At 53.4% G+C, this 21179-nt stretch overlaps 2 protein-coding genes across 2 annotated transcripts; both read left to right on the plus strand.

The window, feature by feature from the left end:
* The first annotated feature begins 8782 nt into the window (after positions 1-8782).
* Positions 8783-15129, plus strand: MYPOP (Myb related transcription factor, partner of profilin). Its single transcript, XM_007492123.2, has 5 exons — positions 8783-8838; positions 8976-9223; positions 11938-12465; positions 13192-13347; positions 13583-15129. The coding sequence occupies exons 1-5, from the start codon at positions 8783-8785 to the stop codon at positions 14203-14205; spliced, it is 1611 nt and encodes a 536-aa protein (XP_007492185.2). The 3' UTR covers positions 14206-15129.
* Positions 15130-16379: 1250 nt separating this feature from the next.
* IRF2BP1 (interferon regulatory factor 2 binding protein 1) lies at positions 16380-20403 on the plus strand. Its single transcript, XM_007492124.3, has one exon. It carries the CDS (start codon positions 17247-17249, stop codon positions 19029-19031), a length of 1785 nt encoding a protein of 594 aa, XP_007492186.1. The 5' UTR covers positions 16380-17246; the 3' UTR covers positions 19032-20403.
* The last annotated feature ends 776 nt before the right edge of the window (positions 20404-21179 follow it).

Below are 21179 nucleotides of genomic sequence, written 5' to 3' on the forward strand. Positions count from 1 at the left end.
CTGTGTGACCCTGGACAAGTCACTTGACCCCCATTGCCTAGCCCTTACTGCTCTTCTGCCTTAGAACCAATGAACAGTATTGATTCTAAGAAGGAAGGTGAGGGTTTAAAAAATAAATGAATAAATAAAATAAAAACAACATAATGAAACCATGGGGGCTGAATCCCCTCAGCAGCAGCATAACAAGAGCATAACTCTGGGGCTTTGTTACAGGACACTGAAATGCCGAGGCTACTGACATTTGAACTCTTTTAGTAGGCAGACACAAGCTCAATAAGTAACTTTTATGTAGTTAACCAAACAATCAATAACATTTATCAAGCATCTATTGTGCACTATGCCAAGAACTAAGTATACAAAAAGAACCAAAAAACAGCCCTAACCCTCAAGGAGACTACAATCTAATAAGTAGGCAACATGCAAACAATATATACAAATCAAACCGTATGCAGAATAAAGAAGAAATAGTAAGAATCCTTGAGAATAATTGCTGCAACATGATTCAATGCTCTTCTCCGGCCAGGATGTCCTCCTCTGCTCTCTGCCCTGGCAGCAGTCTCTTGGTGGCCAGCCAGATCCCCAGTGGGACCTTGTGTCCTCAGGTCCACAGGCTCTCCTTAAGGCTTTCCTTACTGGAATACATCTTTGCCTTGGGTTCACACCATGGTGCTGTTCCAGGCTCAACAAATGCTATTTATAGCTCCAAGTCCCCTATAAATTCAAATTACATAGTCTCAACTAGGAGTTTGGTGATGTGTGGAAATCCTCTTATTCCTGCACCCCATCACAAAATGATATCTCCACCTCCGCTTTTTCTAGAAGCTAAACTCACCTCCTATTTGATGAAGAATATAGACTCACAGGATTTTAGATTTCAAGCTGATAGAGAGGTTAAGGAGTATACTTCCTAGTTGTGTGAACCTGGGCAAGTCACTTAACCCTCATTGCCTCACTGTTACAGCTTCTGCCTTGGAATTAATGCACAGAACTAATTTAAGATGAAAGATAAGGGTTTGGGGTGGGAAGGAAGGAAGAAAGAAAGAAAGAAAGAAAGAAAGAAAGAAAGAAAGAAAGAAAGAAAGAAAGAAAGAAAGAAAGAAAGAAAGAAAGAAAGAAAGAAAGAAAGAAAGAAAGAAAAGAAAGAAAGAAAGAGAGAGAGAGAGAAAGAAAGAGAGAAAAGAGAGAGAGAGAGAAAGAAAGAGAGAGAGAGAGAAAGAGAGAGAGAGAGAGAAAGAGAGAGAGAGAGAAAGAGAGAGAGAAAGAAAGAAAGAGAGAGAGAGAAAGAAAGAGCAGAGAGAAAGAAAGAGATGAGAGAAAGAAAGAAAGAAAGAAAGAAAGAAAGAAAGAAAGAAAGAAAGGAAAGAAAGAAAGAAGAAAGAAAGAAAGAAAGAAGAAAGAAGAGAGAGAGAGAGAGAGAGAGAGAGAGAGAGAGAGAGAGAGAGGGAGGGAGGGAGGGAGGGGGGAGGAAGGAAGGAAGGAAGGAAGGAAGGAAGGAAGGAAGGAAGGAAGGAAGGAAGGAAGGAAGGAAGGAAGGAAGGAAGGAAGGAGGGAAGGAGGAGGAGGGGCTGGCTTAGGGGCACACAGCTGGTAAGCCTCTGAAGGGAAATTTGAACCCAGGTCTCTAGGTCTCCATGTGCTGAACCCCCTAGCTGCATCAAGGCTGTCCTTGCTCCCTCATTTCCTTCCCTTCCTGCTTAAAACCTTGTTATTACCTCTTAATATTATCTCCCTTTTTTGCTGCTGAAAGAATGAGATTCTCCTTCTAAAATGTGTTTGTTCATGTATATGTCTGCATATATATTAGGTTTTATTCATGCATCTTGTTTTTTACACCAGTCATAGCTCAACACTCTTCTGCAAAATCCTTGCTTGTCACAAAGAAATAGAATTAAACAAAACCGAGCAAAATAATGACTGCATCTGACAGTATTTGTGACATTCCATTACCCAGAGGTCCTCCACCACTCTACAAAGAGCAGGAAGTGTGTTTCATCAGCAGCCTTCTGAAACCAGTATTCATCATTGTATTTAATCTGAGTTCAGCTGTCTTTTGGTGGTGGTTTTCATTTGCATTATTGTAGCCCTCATAAATATTGTTCTCTTGGCACTACTAACTTGGATCTTTCAATTCATATGTCTTTGCCCATTTCTCTAAATTCCTCCTATTCCTCTTCTTTATATGGATCCTGTTCCATTTGTGTAAGATAAGTTGTCCAACTATTCCAGACGAGTCCCCACTTTGTTTCCATTTTATTTCTCCTTGAGAAAAGTGCATCTATGAAATTTCAGTGTCAATAAATACTTCTAGGATGCCTGCTATGTGCCAGGCACTGTGCCAAGTGCTAGAGATCGGATACCAAGATAGAGAAAAAACAGTCTCTGCCCCAAGGAGCTCCAGTCTACAGGGGAGATGGCAGCAAAGGAGGGAGAGAGAGAGAATAGACAGGAAAATGAATGGAGGAATGGAAAAGGATCCTATAGAAGATGTGGTGTTAGCTAGGAGTTAAAGGAAGTCAAGGGAGAAGGCAGAGATGAAGAAGGAGAGAATTTCATTCAATATGGGATATTTCTTTCTGTGGGCAGCAAGGTGGTGCCATAGTGCACAGAACCCCCAGCCTGAAGTCATTGAGTTGACCTCCTGGAGTGCATCTATGTCCGGTAGTGGGATGCCTGGGTCAAGGGATTAGAACACTTCAGTAGTTTTTCTCACATAATTCCAAATTGCTTTTCAGAAAGATTAGACAAATTCAGAGCTTCACACACAATGTGTTAGACTGCCTGTCGTCTAACAACTCCTCCAACCCAGAATTTTTCATCTTTTGTGAACTTTGCCAATTTGAAGGGGTGTTGGGTAAAATGTCATAGTTGTTGTAATTTCCACTTTTCTTATTATTAATGATTTAGAGCATTTTTCATATTTGTTTGCTTGTTGTTTTAATCCACACTTCCTGTCTTAGAATTAATACTAAATACCTATTCTAAGGCAGAAGAGCAGTAAGGGCTAGGCAATGGGGGTTAAGTGACTTGTCCAGGGTGACACAGCTAGTAAGTGTCTGAGGTCAAATTTGAACCCAAGACCTCCTGTCTCTTGGCCTGGTGCTCTATCCACTGAGCCACCTAGCTGCCCTGACCCCCTTTCTCTTAAAATCAGAAACCCTCTGCATTAGAAGTTTTTTTTGTTTTTTTCCCCCTAATGTTCACAATACAAATCACTAATAAAAGTCTGATTATTATTCAAGATATGTAGGGATTTGCTACAGATTTTTAAAAATAAGAGTCGTTTACTATTAGTCACTTCCTACTAAGTAAATGTTTAAAGAATATAGTTTTCAAAAGAGGAGATGTAAGCTATGTATGAGCAACCATATGAAAAAAGACTCCAAATCACCAATAATAAAAGGAATGCCAATAAAACATTTCACCTCCCACCCATCAGATAAGCAAAGATGGCAAAAGCCCCAAATGGTCAGTGGGAAGAAGATTGGTACACTAGTGTTCTCTAGTGGCATTATAGAACAAATTGTAACTTTAACACAAAGCTTCTACTCCTGGGTATGTGCCCTTAAGGAGGTCAAACAAACAAACAAAAAAGGAAAAGTTCCATAGGTATAAAAATATTTACAGGAGCCCTTTGTGATGCTGGAAGGAAAGAAAGTGCCCATCACCTGGGGGAACAGAGGAACAAACTATGGCTTATGAAGGTAAAGGGACTATCGCGGACTGTCCATGAGAATTTGTGGCCCCATTGGGGTTTTCTTGGCAAAAATACTGGAGAGGTTTACTATTTCCTTCTCCAGCTCATTTTACAGATGAGGAAACTGAGGCAAACAGGATTAAGTGACTTCCCCAGGGTCACATAGCTAGTAAGTATCTGAGGCCAGATTTGAACTCAGGAAGAGGAGTCTTCCTGCCTTCAGGTTCAGCCCTCTATCCACTATACCACCTCACTGTCCACAGAAAGGAATATCTCATCTACTGTATAATGAAAGGATGAATATGGAGAATTCAGAGAAGCTTGGGGAGATTCATCTAAACATGGAGGTCTACAAGCAAATGCTGCATAATCACTTGCCAGCTATGATGTAGTGGGGATGCCCCTGGGCATGGGCTGGCCTATCTGGGGGGCTGCTGAAGTGGATCTCTTCCAACTCTCCCAGAGCAAAGTGAGCTGAACACAACAGGCAATTTCCAAAATGACTACAATCATGCAAAGAAAAACTATTCCAAGACTTCAGAACTCTGATCAACAGTGACCAAGTGATGGACTCTAGGGGCAGAGTAATGTTTATCTTTTAAGATATAAGCAGTGGGTGGAAAGACTTACATGAACTGATGTGGAGTGAAATGAACAGAACCAGGAGAACATTGTACACAGAAACTGAAACACTGTGGGATGAGCAAATGTAATAGACAATTCTGTGGGACTTAGGAGAAAGAAGGCTATTCACATCCAGAGAAAGAACTGTGGGAGCGGAAACACAGAAGAAAACATGGATTTTATCACTTGTTTATTTGGGCATAGGATTTGGGGTTTTGCTTTTAAAAGATTATTACAAAAATGAATAATAAGGAAATAGGTTTTGAGCAATAAGACAAGTATAAGCCAGTGGGATTGCTTGTCAGCTCCGGGAGAGGGGAGGAAAGAGGGGAGGGAGAGAACATGAATCATGTAACCATGGAAAATATTTTTTAAATAAAATTATATTAAATTTTTTTTAAGACATAAGCAATGGGGAGCAGCTAGATGGCTCTGTGGATTGAGAGCCAAGTCTAGAGATGGGAAGTACTGGGTTGTCTGGCCTCAGGACACTTCCTAGTTGTGTGACCCTGGACAAGTCACTTAACCCCACTTGCCTAGCCTTTACTGCTTTTCTGCCTCGGAATCAATACTTAGTATCGATTCTAAGACAGAAGGTAAGGGTCTTTAAAGACACACACACACACACACACACACACACACACACACACAAACGAGAGAGACAGAAACAGAGAGACAGAGACAGAGAGAGACACAGAGAGAGATGGAGAGAGACAGAGAGATGTAATCAATATTCTCATGATGAAAAATGCTATCCATTTCCAGAGAAAGAATTGATGGAACATGAATGCAGATCGAAGCATACTCTTTTTTTTTCACTTTATTTTCTTCATGTGTTCTTTTTTCTATACATGTCTTATTCTACAACATAACTAACATGCTTTGCTTGATATTACATGTTTAACCTGAATCAAATTGCTTGCTTGCAGGAAGGGAGGAGAGAATTTGGAGCTCAACATCTTAGAAAACATTTGTTAAAAATTATTTTTACTTGTTGTTGGGGGGAAAAATACATGGGGGGGGGAGAATAACTAATGAGTTTATTTGTTTTGCTTAATTATCCTGGGTAGATTTCTTTGGGAGGGGATAGAGGCAAAGCCATATTGCAAAGGGATAGTTATGTTTAAAAAAAAAAGTTGAAGAATCAATAAAACGTTTAAAAAGGCGGAGGGGGGGGGGGATCTCTGTGGTTAGATGTTCAATTAGCAATTCTGTTTTGAACTGCCCTGAAGGTAGACATTGAGAGCTGAACTGGAGGGTTAGCTCTTTATCGGTTAATAGTATCAGAGCTAGGGGGTAGGAGGGAGTGGGAGGAGATTTCACTTGCAATTACACTGAGGCTGCTCAGCCAGAGGCTCCATTTGCACTTTCTCCTACCAGGACTGTCTATAGGCTGGACCCACAGGTCAGATTCTACTTTGATGAAGTATAGACCCAGAGATGAAATCAGAGCACTGAGGATGGACAAGGCAATGCCAAATAGCCTGGGATTGCAGTGGGTCCCTCAATAAAACATCCAGCAAAGGAATTGTCTCCCCTGGGATCTCACAGACATTGCCTCTGGCCCTGAAGGGGAGTCAGCTGAGGACATTTTCTATAAATGCATAAAGCAAGAAGCTGAAGACCTCAGTTTAAGTAGGCTGTAGCCCACCCAGGAAGAGATGACCTCTGTCTATTTCAGGGGGATGAGATCCAGGCTTTAGAAGCCAAAAGGCAATTTCCCTCTAACTACAGCCCAGCGGACACTGAACACTGCTACTCGGTGGGCTGATTTGTCTAAAGACCAAATGTGAAAATTCAGTCCCAGTCTGGTTCCTGGGTCCACTTTTAGGACCTTGGTGGGTATAGACTGGGACCTAGGGAATTGGAGTGTGGCTAGTCAGTAAGACATAGCACAAGACTGGAGGAGAAGGGAGGAGAGGAATTGTTCCAGCTTTGACCCTTCTGACTTCTGTGGCTCTGGGGAAGTGCTTTCTACATGCCTCAGTACCCCCATATATAAAACTGGACCTCAGTGGTCCCACTCAGATCTTGTCTATTATTCTTTGATAGTTCCTCTTTTCTGATCCCTTCCAAAGGACAGAAGGGGAAGAGGGGGGGGGGGGAAGGGGAAAGAGATAGAAGAAAGAGGAGGGAGAGAAAGGAAGAGAAAAGGAGAAAAGAAGAGAGGCAAGAGAAGGAAGGTGGTAGAAGGGAGAGCAGAGAGGAAAAGAGAAATAATATTTATATTTTAATATAATGTATAAGATAATATATAAGCTATAAATATTTTAATATAAATAATGATTTATATAGATTTTAAATATTTTAAAACATTTTATAAATATTTAATTTAATCCTTCCAATATCTCTGAGAAGTAGCTGTTGTTATCCCCATTTTTAAAAATACCCTTATCACCTGTCTTAGAATTGATATTAAGTGTTGGTTCCAAGACAGAAGAGCCTTAAGGGTTAGGCAATTCAGGTTAAGTGACTTGCCCAAGGTCACACAGCTAGGAAGTATCTGAGATCAAATTTGAACCCTGGACCTCCCATCTCTAGGCCTGCCTCTCTATTTATTGAGCCACCTTGCTGCTTTTATTATCCCCATTTTTACAGATGAAAAAAAACAAGATAGAGGTGAAGGTCACATAGTTAAGTATAGATGTTATTTTTGTCCCAAATCTTACAGATGAGGAAACTGAGACAGAGACTTAAATGATTTTCCCAGTGTCACACAGTGAGGAAGACCAGATTTGAATTTATGTCTGCCTATCTATAGGTCTGTTGCTCTATACAATGAGCCACCTAGCACAGAAGGGAAAAGAAAATGGAAGGCAGAGCATGTGAAAAAGTAGGAAGGAAGAGGAAAAGGACAAGAGAGAGACAAAGATCAACCATCATCTCCTACATAAGGATTTTTCTGATCTTACCCACACCTTCTAGACCTTCCCCAATGCTGAATCCTCCCCAAACTCCCACTTTTTACCTATATATCTTACATACACATTATCTCACAGAATATATGTTCTTTGAGGGCTAGAACTATTTCACATTTTCCTTTGACTCATGGGGTGCTGGCACAATGCCTGGTACATAAATGAATGGATGAATGAATAAAAGAAAATTCATTTATTAAATGCTTAGGCAAAGCACTAGGGCTACCGTCAGAAAAACAAGCTGGTTACTGCTTGTATACAGTTCTCCTTCTAATAGGAAGAGGCAGTTCCAAGAGGAAGTTTCAGTTGCAAGTCAGATGGAAGGGCTCTGGTGTCTTTTGGGTGCATTGACAAAGCAGATGGTAACTATTTTCTTTAACAGCTAGTGATGTTACTAAAACCCTATTGGTTTCTGCTGTTCAATCACTGGACAGTGCCAAGGACCTTGGTAGTTGGATCTTTCTATTCCAGGTCCTCAGGAGGTGAGGGCTGCACAGACAGTTGACAGATTGTATCTCCATGGGGGCTGCTTTCCTGGACTAATGCTGTGGGGCCAGTCTGGAGACAGGACCCAAGGTGGGGGCAGGGGAATTGCTGTATTCAAGACTAAGCTCAGGATTTTGGAGATCTTTCCTCCAGGTCCTGAGAGGAGGTGGTGGTCAAGGTGGCTTAACCCATCTGGCACATGTCCTCTTTGCTTCTGCAAGGCTGGCTTGCCTGCCCCCACAGCAGGTGGTAGTCGCAGGGATAGGATGGAAGAACCCTTCTTTAGGGATGTTCCTCTGGATGATGGATGGAAGGCAGTTTGTTGATTGACTAAGAAGGAGGAGAGGAAAGAAAGAGGAGGAAGTCAGAAACGGGAGGGAGAGGGAGATGGAAAAGAGCACTGGAAGAGGAGAGATTTGGAAAGGGAGGAGGGGGAAGAGAGAAAAGAGGAAGGATTGGCCAAGGATGGAACAGAAAGGGAGGAGGAAGGGTTAGAAAGGGGAGGAATCCAGAGAGAGGAGGGGGAGGAGAGGAGGAAGATTGGAAAAGGAGGAAGAGTGGGAAGAAGAGGCTGAGAAAGACAGCAGGGGGCAGTAGAAAGGAGCAGAATCCAAAGGGAGAAAGGGGGAAATGGGGTACAGGGGTAGGAGGGATGAAGAAGAGGCAGAGGGAGCAAGCAGAAGAGAGGAGAGAGGAGTACATGGGGAGGAATACTGGGGAAACAAGGGGAGCAGGGATGCGCTCTTCGATCTCGCTCTCTCATTGGCCAACGGTTCCCATGGAAACCTCATAGACTTCCCTCCCTGGGGAAAAGGAGCAATGCGCCGGGGCGCAAGCGCACTGTAAGGCAGTCGCTCCCGCAATGTCCCGCTGTCCTCGCTCCTTTTCCCCGAGAGCTCAAGGCTAGAGCGCCCCCTCCACTTCATAGGCCTCCTGTCCTGTTTCTTCCATCATCATCCACCCCCGCCCGCTTCGCGCTGGTCCCTGGAGGCTTTGCGCTTGCGCAGGGAGTGGGGGGTGGGGGAGTGGATGAGTGTCCTTAGCGCTAGGGCAGCGTAACATGTCAGGGAGAGTCCCGCGCCTGCTCAAACAGAGGGAGCTGGCGCCCCAAGGGAGGTAGGGAAGGGAACGAAAGAAGGAGCTCCTGCGCCTGCGCCATAGGTCCAGTCTGTAGTGGCCCTAGACCCACCAGAGGAAAGAGGATTAGAGAAGGGTGAACTTCTGCGCCTGCGCCAGCACCTTGGGTCGGGTTGAGGGAGAAGGGGAAGGCACGCATCAGAGCATTGTGCGCCTGCGCATTGGAACCCAGCGAGGGCGGTGTGTGTGGACCGCGAGGGGGCGACGGGGCGCGAGGCCGGGGCGGGGCGGGGCCGGGCGGGGCGGGCAGGGGGAGGGGCCGGTGGGGCAACTGCGGTGGCAGCGGCGGCGGCAGCGGAGCGGGCGGCCTGGGAGGGATCTGCTGCTGAGGGAGCGCCTGGAGCCCCAGCCAGGGCGGGGGCCGGTGAGTCACCCTTCCCAGTGCCCCAAACTCTAGGGGTGCACCCCCACTCACGGACCCCATGCTCTGCACCCCAAGTGCCCCAAACTTTGGGTGGCACCCCACCCATACTCCTCTAGTGCCCAGATCCAGGGAATTCTGCTGCACCCCTGCCCATAGCCTCCAGGACCCCCAAACCCCTGTATCCCTGGTGCCCCAAATTCTGGGGGTGCACCCATCTCTAGACTCCCATATCCCTCTAGTTCCCAAGGTGGGGAGATTTTGTTACACTCCCACCCAGCCCCCCCAAAACCCCTGCATCCTCTAGCATCCAGGACTAGGGAGACACCACTATACCCCCACCCCCCCCAAACCCCTGTGCTCCCTGATGCCTAGGACTGGGGGACCTTGCTCTCCAGAACCCCCAAACCCCTATATTCTCCAGTGCCCAAAACTCTGGCCCATGGCCCCCAGAACCCCATGCCTCCCCCCAGCACCCTTGCTGCATCCAGTCCCTTACTCCCTGGTGCCCACTGCATCCCTCCTCATGGCTCCTGGGGCCCCATGACCCTGTATCCTCTTAGTGCCAAGACCCCAAGGATGCATCCTCAGCCATGGCACTCCATACCCCTTGCACCTTCCCAAACCCCTAGTTTCCCTAGTGCCCAGGACCTTGCAGGACCCCCAAACCCTTGGACCTCTCGTGTCCCAAATTCTGGGGATTCACCTCCACCCATGGTCCCCAGAACTCCATGTACTCTGCACTCCCTCTAGTGCCCAGGATGTGGGGGGAGGACCCACTGCATCCCAAACCCTGACTCCCAGCCCCCAAGACCCCAGGGGTATGCCCCTACTCATGGCCCTTACAACTCCTGTATCCTCTCATTGCCCAGAGTGGGGGAACCCTCTGCCCTGCCACCCATAGTCTCCAGGATCCCCCAAATCCCTGCACCCCTTAGTGCTCAAGACCAATCTGTGATCCCCAGGACTACCTTCCCCAGAACCCCGAGGTACCCTACTCTGCTCTGTCAGTTCCCCTCCCCCTCCACTCCCCAGGACTTCTCTTGCCCGGTACCCCACTACACTTTCCCTTAATACTCATCCTTCCTTGGTCCCAGGACCCCCTGTTGGGGTGCCAGCAATACCTTTAGTCCCCAACCCCCCTTAGTCCCCTGAACCCCCTTCTCGGGTAGCCCACTATGCCTCCCTTAGTTCCCACCTCCCTGTCCTTCCAGGATTCCCCTTCTGACATGCTCCTCTATAGCTCCCATGGTCCCCAGACCCCACTCCCCTGGCTCTCCAGGACCCTGTTCCTTGTCACGGGCATTGCCCCTCCCGAGAATCCTCTGCCCTGTGGTTCCCTGCTGCCCCCCTTATTCCCCAGTCCCTTTCCCACTGCCGCTGTTTGCCACCACACACCCCCTTCCTTCCAAGCTGTCCTCCGGCCTCTCCAGTCTCCTCAGCTCCCCCTAGGCAGCCTCCCCCCCAGCTCCTGAACTGTTTCCTGATCTTGCCATTCCGCAACCTCCCCATATTGCCAGACCCCCCCAAGTCCCCTCAGCACCCCCAGCCTTCCCCTCGAGAGGCCCCCCTTGTTCTCCAGGCTCCCCTCGTTCTCACCAGGGAGCCCCCTGTGCTATTCCCTAGGCCCCATGGGGTCTCCGGCCTCGTCCCAGTGCCCTTCTAGCTCCCTGGTCCTTCCGTCCTCATCCAATAGGACTGAGCCATCCTGTGAGGCACCCCCAGGACTCGAGGCCCTTTCTTAGTCTGCCTCCTGGGTCTCCCGCACCTCCTCTCCTCGAGGCTCTGCCAGAAGCTCTCCCAGCTTCCTCGACCTCCTAGTCCCACTGCCACCCTGCTCCCCAAGTTGCTCCAGGCTCACCCATGCAGGGAAGGCCCTGGGCATCGGATTCCAGCCCTGCCTGCCTGCCTGGAGTGTCCACCAGGCCCTGAGCCAGGCCTCCTGTTCCCGGATAGCCTTCGGCCTTCAGCATCCCTGCCCTGGGCGGCCCCTCACTCGCACAGCTGCCTCTCCTCGTGGCCAGGCCCCCTAACGGAACCCTTGGAGGGGAGATGGTCTCCCTGAGGAGGCTGGGCGAGGCGCTCAGGGAGGAAGGCAGCCAGATACTGAGGAGGAGACGTGGGGTGGCAGACAGGGGCAGGGATTGGCGGGGGGTGAGAGGGAGAGAGGGCCAATGAATGGCCTTTGAGCAGGGAAGGAGGGAGCCGCAGCTCTTCCTTTCTCTTCCTCCCAGCCTCTCAGGGATCCCAGAGAAGGAAGAGAAGGCTGGGGGGGGGGGGGGGGCAGTGGAATGAGAAAGGCCTGGGGGAGAGCCCAGGAAGCCAGAGGGGGAGGCTGGCAGGCTGGGAGCTGATCTCAGCAAATCTGCCTCAGGGGTGGAGATGGTTGGGCCCGGAGGAGAGCTCCATGGGGAAGGGCAGGTGGTTGGACCGTGTCTTGGGGTCCGTGGGGATACAGGGGTAGCCAGATGTCCCGAAGGAGCTGCTGGTTCCCTGAGGCAGAGGAAGACGGCTCATGGCCTTGGGGAGGATGGAGAGGCACAGGATGGAGGGAGATGGTGGATGAGAAGAGGGGAGCCCCAGGGAGGGGGGGATGGCAGGCCGAAGGAGAGGCTGATCACTGTGCCACAGAGGGGTCAGGAGCGGGAGAAGGGGCCCCGGAGGTCCTCGGGGATGGGGGCGGCTGTCACCTCCCTGTCACCCCCCTTCTCTCACAGCCCCCAATGCAGGAAAAGGTCCTGGACCGGGTGTGGGCCGCAGCACCAGCATGGCAGGTGAAGTGGAGGAGATCACCCGGCTGCGAAAGCCGCGCTTCTCCTACGAGGAGAACCAGATCTTGATTCAGGAAGTGCGGGCCAACTACTCCCAGCTGTACGGCACCCAGAGCCGACGGGTCACCGTGGCCGAGCGGAGGCGGGTGTGGGAAGGCATCGCCGCCAAGATCAACGGCATCACCAGCTGGAAGCGCACCGGCCAGGAGGTGCAGAAACGCTGGAACGATTTCAAGCGCAGGACCAAGGAGAAGCTGGCCAGGGTCCCCCACTCCACGCAAGGCAGCGGCCTGGGGCCTGGAGCCTCCGAGGATGCCTTCTCCGCAGAGGAGGAGACCATCTTTGCCATCCTGGGGCCCGGGGTGGTGGGGGGGCCCGAGCTCCACACCGGCCCCTCGGCCTCCTTCCACCCCCCTCCCCCAACCGGCCCCTTCCCTCATCGCTACCTGCTGGGGGGAGAGCAAAGGCCAGCTGGTGAGTGGCAGTGGGGCAGCGTGGGCAGGGCAAGAGTAGGGGAGCGGCCCCCCAGATGGAGAAGGGCGGGGTCACGGGCATCAGCTCCTATTCGTGCCGGGCTACAAGGCTCGGGCTGCGGCTAGACACGCCATCTATACAGGCCCAGGTCTGAGCTCTGCTTTGGTCCTCACCCCACAGCCCCACGAGGCAGGCGGCAGTGGTGGTTGGCCAGTTCTAAGCCCAGGGACTCGTCATCTTCTCCACATCTTCTCCAGCCTGTCCTCATTTTACGGAGGAAGACCTGAGGCAAACAGGGTTAGGGACTTGCCCACAGTCACCCATCCGTGTCCGAGGCCATATGCCAACGCAGATCTTCTTGGCCCCAAGGCCACTGCACACAGCTGCAGGCTTCAGGCCCTTAGGGACCTGGCCCATGGGGACCCTAGGACATCGGAGCTTGGCTTTCCCAAGACCCACAGAGCCCGCGACTTTAGGTCAGCCATTGGCGTCAAGGGAGCGATTCCTGCCTCCCCTCCCTAGGCAGGTCCCTCCTCTCAGGTCCCCCTGGAAGGCGCCTCCTGGCACCAGAGTCAGAAGAGCTGGCGGGAGCAGGCAGGGCGCTTAGAGGTCCTCCAGCCTCACAGCAGAGAAGGGACCGACCATCAGGGCGCCTTTAAGACATCCCCAGGCTTTCGAGGGCACTAGGAGGCTTTGGCCAAACTCATTTTCTTTTGCCCTGGACAGAGAACCAAGACCTCCATAGGGCACAGGTGCCCAGGCGGCTCTCCTTCCAATACCCTGCTGGGAAGAGGAGGGGAACGGGCACCCTGGCTCTCAGCAGCCCCCTTCCCTGGCTCCATTGCCCTGATCCTCATGCTTACATTGAAAGATGGCATGTAGGTGGGTGACAAGACCCTGACTTCATTCTGTCTCCCAGCCCCCGTGGCTCATCAGAACTAGGGGGGCTTCAGACTCCGCCTCATTTTAGGAAATGACTCACCCAAGGTCACACCATAGTTCCATAGCCCGCTTTATCTTCACCCTGACATTGGCAGCATTCTGGGGCTTATCAGAGAGGTTGTTTGGGTGGGTGCCCCAGTGGGGCTGCCCCGGGTTCACACAACTCTCTTTGCAGAAACCTCCATCCGGAGCAAGGCCTGCAGCAGCCCGGAGCCATCAGCCCGCCCTCCCTGCTATCCCTTGGACGGCCTCCTCCTTCGCCCCAAGGAGAGAGACTCCCCACCTCCTCCTCCTGCCCCAGCCCCAGACCAGGCCACCCTGCAGATTGTCCAGCTTCCTCGACTAGCCCCGTCCCCTCCTCCCCGTCCCCCGTGCCCAGGCCCTTCTCCTTCCAGCCTCCCACCACCACCTTCCCTGCCACTTCCCCTCGATCCTTCACTGGACTTCCTTCGAGCCCAGCGTGAGACGGCTGAGGCAATCCGTGAATTGGAAGGCACATTGCGCCATGGACTGGCTAAGCTGAGTGAAGTCCTCAGTGCCCTCTTGCCCCTCTTAGCTGTCCCAGAGCCCCCCGTGTCCCTGCCTGCTGCCGGGCTGGCCCCGGCCCACCCCAAGGTGGAAACCTCACCCGAGCCAGCAGCAGCAACAGTTGAGGAGGGGGAGGAAGCAGCCATAGTGAGGACCTCCCCAAGGGAAGGGGAGGGTACCCAGTCTCCTCCACCCAGAGATTCACCTCCGGCCAAGAGGAGAAAAGGTTTCCCAACACGAAAACGGAGGGGAAGGTGGAAGAACCTGTGATTGCGCTGCTCTGGGATGGAGCCGAGGGATTCATCCCCAGCCCTTCTCCCACTGCCTGTGCCCAGTCTCCCACTACCCTCTGCCCTGCTTGGCCCATTTTGGAGGGGGGAAGGGGACACAACACTGCTTATAACTGACTCCAAGGGGCTGTAGCCCCTTCAGCTGCTCCTTCCTGCTGCCCCTTCCATCCCTAAAACTCCCTTTGGGGCTGTACTGAAGATGTCAGGGTCCCTGTCACCCACAATCCCTGTCTAGTGCCTGATTTTCTTTAGGGTTAGTTACAAGTTTGGTAGAATTTAGAGATGGAGGGGACTTTGGAGTCCCCCTAGGCCAGCCCCCTCATTTTACAGAGGAGGAAAATAATGCCCAGGGAAATGAAGAGACTTGCCCACGGTCTTACACAATGAAAGGAGTGGAATGGGATTCAACCCAGGTCTTCAGACACCAGATGCAGGGCCCTTTTCCCACAATTCCATGCTGCCTCCCTCCTAGTCAGACATGTGCCCAGCTTCCCCAAGTATCACAGCCTTAGGAATATCCCCATTTTGGACATGCAAAGCCCTCAGTTTAACCTTATTTATTACTATTCTGTGGGGGTGGGATTGGAGGGTCAGGGACCCCCTTGTCCCCCAATTGGAATATTCCCACCTCCTCAAAGCTTGTGAGGGCCACCTGTCTCTTGGCCCAGAAGCTAGGCTCAGGGTTCCACCACTGTGCCTGGATGGCAACTGAACCCTAAGTTCAGAAGCGGAAGGGCAAAAATGTGGGGGCATCAGGCCCTGAGCTCCCTGCCCCTCCTAGCACACCAGAGGGGCTAAGTACCCCTTGCCCTCCTCCAGGCCTTCAGAACTTCCCTCTACCACTCCACACCTGCCTTCCTGCCCCACAAGAACAAGATATCAATAAACTATTTTTTAATACAAAGCCTGTGACTGTGGTCTTAGAGGACCTGTGGTAGCATCACACACACTTTTGCACATCAGGAAACAAGTGGAGAGGGTTAGTCATAGGCTGTCAGAGACAAGGTCTTCCTGACCCCAAAGCAGCAATCCCATTGTCTCCCATGGAATTTCAGAGCTGAGATAGTTATTTACATATCTGGGATAATGACACTCGCCCAAGGCCACCCCGATCTTAGGATGGCTGTGATCCAACGACCTGGTTTTACAAGAGTAAGAAATGGGCTGACAGGAAGGAGAACCTTGGAAGGAGGAAAGGGGAGTCTTAGACATACTCATATGTGCCTTCTAGTTCACCCGCATTTTACAGAAAAAACAGGTCCAGAGAGTTTGGGGGGTTTGTCCACGGAGGGTAGAAAACTGGCGTTTAAGTGCCTACTATGTGCTAAGCGCTTTACCTCATTAGATTAGCTAAACTCATTAGATCCGAGGACACACAGGTGTAAAGATGCGGGTCCTAAACCCCGCGCTCTTCGCAGGGAATGAGCAAGGGGGACCGCAGGCTCCCAGCTCTCCAGGTTCCTTCCTCTCCTGGGTAAACTCTACTGGTGACAGGGGGCCTCACTTCCCTGGTCAGCAATCAAGGGGGCAAAGCTGAACGGGAGAGAACAGAATTGTGGGTAGAAAGAAGATTGGGGGGGGCAGGAAACTCATCACTTTCCCCCCCAAGCCACGGAGCATTCTGGGAATTGTAGTGAGCCTGGCGGGAGAGGGCTTGGAGCAGAAAAAGTTAACCCATTAGTGCCTGGGAAGAACTGAAAGGAGTTCCTTACCCCAGATGCCATAAACTTAAAGTGGATGGGCAGAGGGGAACTTTGAACGGGTCTGGCCCTCCCCCAGCCCATGGACTAATAGGAGGATAGAAAGTCGGGACTAGAAAGGATCTTTAAACATCTGGTTTCACATCCCATCCCTGCGTGACCCACTGCTCAGTTTCCCCAAATATAAAAAGAGAGGCTAGACTAGATGACCTCCCTTTCAGCTCAAGATTTCTATACGTCAGTCCAGTCTCTTGCTCCCTCCACACCCTTTGCTGTACAGAGAGAGAGAGGGCCATAGGAGGCTCTGTGTGTGTGTGTGTGTGTGTGTGTGTGTGTGTGTGTATGTTACTTGATATCGATATGGGCAAAGCCTCCGTCCCGAGTGTCCGGCCTTCCTATCCAGCCTTCCTTCCAGTAGACCACGCCCTTCTGAGGGCCTCCAGAGTCAGGAGGTAGACCTTAGGGCGATCATATCCCTTCTTCAATCTGGGCTTCCCTTCTGGAAAACGGAGGGGGCTGGTTTCCCTGAGAACCAAGGGGCTTCCAGCTCTAGATCCTAGCATTCCCTCCCCCTCCCCCTGACTTCCCACTGCTCTGCAGGCTTTCCCGGTCTGAAGCGGCCTTTCGCTGGGGCAACGTTCCCACACAGTTCGTTCTCTCGGTCTAAGTCCTCCATTATGCCCTTTCTGGTGGGCCGTGCAGGCTGCTCGGACTTCCCTGAAGCCTCCCGCAGCCCAGCTGGGTCTGGCGGAGGACCGGCTGGTCAGCCGAGCGCTGGAGAGTGAGAGATACGCTCTGCGCGCTGCGACTCTGCGCGCCGCGCTCCCTCCGCCCGTCCCCAGATGGGCCCCGAGAAAGGACTACATCCCCCAGAAGGCTTTGCCCGGGTGCGTTATGTAAGTTTCCCTGCGAAGCGGCTGCTGGGGCAGAGGAAGGCGGGCGGCCGCGGCAGCGGAGAGAGCGGACTGCGAGGGCCACGACGGGCCGCAGCGGCGGGTAGGGGCGGCGCCGCAGTGAGGCCCGGCCCGGGGACTGGGCCCTGCGCTCGCGGGAGCTCGGCCAGGGCGGCCCTGAGCGGCCGAGCGTGCCCCCGGAGGGGAGCGGAGCGGGGCGGGCCCTCCGGACGGACGTAGAGCCCGGGAGCGCCCCCTCCTTGGAGCTGCGCAGCTCTACGCGAGGGAGAGAAGGCGGGCCAGCCCGGACGGCGGGAGGGAGGGCCGGACGGCGGGAGGGAGGAACCGACGGAGCAGGCGGGCGGCAGCCCCGGGCAAAAGCGAGGCGCCGCGGCGGCCCCCCAGGCGGGCCGCTTGGCCCGTGAGCCATGGCGTCAGTGCAAGCGTCTCGGCGCCAGTGGTGCTACCTGTGCGACCTGCCCAAGATGCCGTGGGCCATGGTGTGGGACTTTAGCGAGGCCGTGTGCCGTGGCTGCGTGAACTTCGAGGGCGCCGACCGCATCGAGCTGCTCATCGAGGCCGCCAGACAGCTCAAGCGGAGTCACTCGCTGCCTGAGGGCCGCTCCCCGGGGCCCCCGGCCCTCAAGCCTCCCTCCGCCACCGGCAAGGAGACCGTTGGTGCCCAGCCGCAAGACCGCTATGAACGGGCGTCCTCCTCGTCCTCCTCATCTTCCTCATCGTCTATCGCCACAGCCGCAGCTTCCTCTGGGCAGACCTCCCGAATGCCCCTGGCACCAGCCACCCTGGACTTTGGGATAGGAGCCCGGCTTGCCAACGGTGAAGCAGATGGGGCCCGGAGGGCTCTTCTGGGGGCCATGCCGGGCTTGGTTTCGCCGGGGCTGCTAGCAGCCGCCGTGTCGGGGCTGGGAGGCAGGGGGATGGCCCTGGCGGCCCGCCCAAGCTATGGGGCCGATTTCGAGAAGGAGAAGGCAGTGGCCGGGGTGGGTGCTGGGAGTGTGGTAGGCAGTCAGCCTCCCCGGGCTGCAGACTGCCTTGCGGAGCTGAACGAAGCCATGCGTGGCCGAGCAGAGGAGTGGCACGGGCGGCCCAAGGCAGTTCGGGACCAGCTGCTGGCCCTTTCGGCCTGTGCCCCCTTCAATGTGCGATTCAAGAAGGACCATGGGCTGGTGGGGCGGGTGTTTGCCTTTGATGCAGCTGCCCGTCCCCCAGGCTATGAGTTTGAGCTGAAGCTCTTCACCGAGTACCCCTGTGGCTCTGGTAACGTCTATGCCGGAGTCCTGGCGGTGGCCCGCCAGATGTTCCATGACGCCCTCCGGGAGCCCGGCAAAGCCCTGGCCTCATCGGGCTTCAAGTACCTGGAGTATGAGAAAAGGCACGGCTCAGGGGAGTGGCGGCAGCTGGCCGAGCTCCTCACCGACGGTGTGCGTACCTTCCGCGAGCCGGCTCCCGCCGAGGCCCTGCCCCTGCAGTCCCCAGACAGTGCCTCTGCGCGCCCAGCTCGGACCCCTGGCCCGGTCCCCCGGAGGCGCAAAGCCTCCCCTGAGCCAGAGGGAGAGGCGGCTGGGAAGCTGACCAGCGAGGAGCACCAGCAGCAGCAGCAGCAGCAGCAGCAACAGCAGCAGCAGCAGCAGCAACAGCAGCAGCAGCAGCAGCGCCACTGGGGAGCAGCCCCGTACCCGGGTGAGCCTGCAGTAGCAGCAGCTGGGGCTCCTTCACCCATTGCAGCCCTGAAGACAGTGGCTGAGGGGCTGGGCCAGTCACCCAAGGAGGGAGGAGGTGGGGGTGGAGGCCCTGGGAGGGGTGGAGGAGCCAGCCCGGCAGGCTCATCCCCCGCAGCTCCTCAGAGGCTGGTAGCGCGCAATGGAGAAGCAGAGGGGGAGTCTGGGAGTGGCGGCGTGGCCGGGGCAGGTGGTGGGACCAGTGGGGCTGGGGCTCCCCTGTGCTGCACGCTGTGCCGGGAGAGGCTGGAGGACACCCACTTTGTACAGTGCCCATCAGTGCCAGGCCACAAGTTCTGCTTCCCCTGTTCGAGGGAGTTTATCAAGACCATGGGCCCTGCCGGTGAGGTCTACTGCCCCAGTGGGGACAAGTGCCCACTAGTAGGGTCCAGCGTGCCCTGGGCCTTCATGCAGGGCGAGATTGCCACCATCCTGGCCGGTGACATCAAGGTGAAGAAGGAGCGAGATCCCTAAGCTTGACTCTCCCTCCTTCCCACTCCCTTCCCAGGCCCCAGATTTCTGGAATCCTGGACCCTGCAGCTAAATTATTCCCTCTGAGCAGCCCCCCCTTTTCCCGTACACCTTTCCCTTACCCACTGACTGAGCTTTCCCAGAGCTGATCCTGGAGGCGCTAGCCTTGAGGACACCCACAAAGCTCTTGGTTGAGCCCTGCCAAACTCCTGGGGTCCAGCCCCGAGGCCAAGCTTCCCCAGAACAGCCACTCCAGATTGGGGGGGAAGATGGGGCCAGAACACCTCCAGAGCCAGAGACCCAGCTGTCTGGGTTTTTGCCTTTGGACAAATTCTGTGAATTGCTGCCCCCCGATTTCCAGTGGGAGATGGAGCCCTCCAAACCCATCTCTCCTGCACACTGGGCCTCTGGAGCGGGTGCCTGCTGTTTGAAGGGAAGAGGTGGGCTCAAGGACTGGCCCAAAGCCCAGAGCCGGACCCAGAGATGTCTGACTTTAGGAAAACAAACCCACTGTGGAACCCTTGCCTCCAATTCCGAGGGGAGAGATGGATTTAAAGGCAGCCCCAGACCCCAGAGCCGGGACTGTGGACACACACTGGGTCCCTGCCCTTCAGTAGCGCTTCCTGGGAACAGTCACCTCTGCTTGTGGGGGGAGACCGGTTCAAGCACACCTCCAAAGCCTAGAGTCGGGGCCCTGGCAGCTTGGGTCCTTGACCTCCCACAGAGCTTCCTCAGAGCAACTGACCACTGAATCCAACAGGTCCAAGGATGAATTCCAAAGCTCAACACTGGGCACATTGCTCTCGGAGCAAAGCTTCCTGGAACAGCCAGCCCCCTTTCCCCGGGGTCGGGGGCATGTGTGTGTGTGTGAGGGGTTTAAGGACAGCATTGGTGCCCTTGCCTTCTTCAAGTGCTTCCCTGGGGAGGACACGGGTTCAAGGAAGACCTCCCTGTAGGCAGCTAGGTCCCTATCCCTTCTCACGTCTTTCCCCATCCCCAGACCCAGGGGGAGACGGGTTCCCTGGTCTTCTTGGGTGGGGGATCCCTGCCCAGGCCAGCACCCTCGCAAAAGTCAGCTCTCCACCTGGAGGGGAAAGACATGAATGGAGCCATAAACTTCCCTTGCTGGGGCCCTAGATCCTTGGGGGAGGGGGGAAAGAGGGGTAGTTTCCAGGCCAGTGGCTTCCCCCACCCCAAGGGGGTTTTAGTTGTGTCCCCCCATCTGTAGTGCTTGGCTTTTTTCTGCTGCTTGTAATGGGGGGAGGGGGAAAGGGCCCCAAACCTGCCCTTTCAGAGAGAACATGCCTGGATTGGGGAACTCCTTTTTGGGGGGTAGGGGGGCCTCCTTCAATAAAGTGAACTTTGGGGTTTTTTCCCCAGTGGTCCCGAGTCCTCTTTGCGCCTGCGTCTCTGTCTCCATCCTGTTCCAAGACTCGTATGCCAGTCCCTGCTTCTTCCTATCCTGGGCACTCCCTGCATCAGAGTCAGGGTCAGCTCCAGCCTCTGAGCCCAGCTCACCGGGTCCTTGTCCTTCCCCTGAGCCCAGAGATTCGGCCTCCATCTCTGAAATCCCAAGGTCCCCCTTCCAGCCTCAGCCTTCTGTGGCCGCCTCCATTTCTGGAGCCCCAACCTCATCCAGGAAAGAAGGGCCGGGTTCTAGGCGAAGTCTCCGAAGGCCCGCAAAGCCGGCTTTGAATTCCCACCGGCGCTCCCAACTCCTTGATGGCTGAGACCCCTCTCTGCCCATTTTCCTCCTCTGCAAAGAGGAAACGGGCCACACTTGGCATGGGATTATGGGAACTATTTGGTAAATAGCAAATGTGTCCTCTCACATATTTCATTACTTAATTTCTTGTATTCACTGATAGCTCAAATTTATATCCTTTCATATTTAATAAGGCAGCCAGGTGGCTCAGTGGATAGAGCACTGGGCCTGGAGTCAAGCCTTGAGTTCAAGTCTGGCCTTAGACACTAGCTGTGTGACCCTGGGTAAGTCATTTAACCTTAGATTGCAGGATCTTTGCCAAGAAAACCCATTGACAGTACGGTCATGGGGTCATGAAGAGTTAGACATGACTGAATAGCAACAAAATATTAAGAGACATGGAAAGGTTTGCTGAAAACCAAGGGATACGGAACCAGAAAATGCCT

This window comes from Monodelphis domestica, chromosome 4, assembly GCF_027887165.1.
Source record: "Monodelphis domestica isolate mMonDom1 chromosome 4, mMonDom1.pri, whole genome shotgun sequence".
NCBI classification, from domain to species: Eukaryota; Metazoa; Chordata; class Mammalia; order Didelphimorphia; family Didelphidae; genus Monodelphis; species Monodelphis domestica.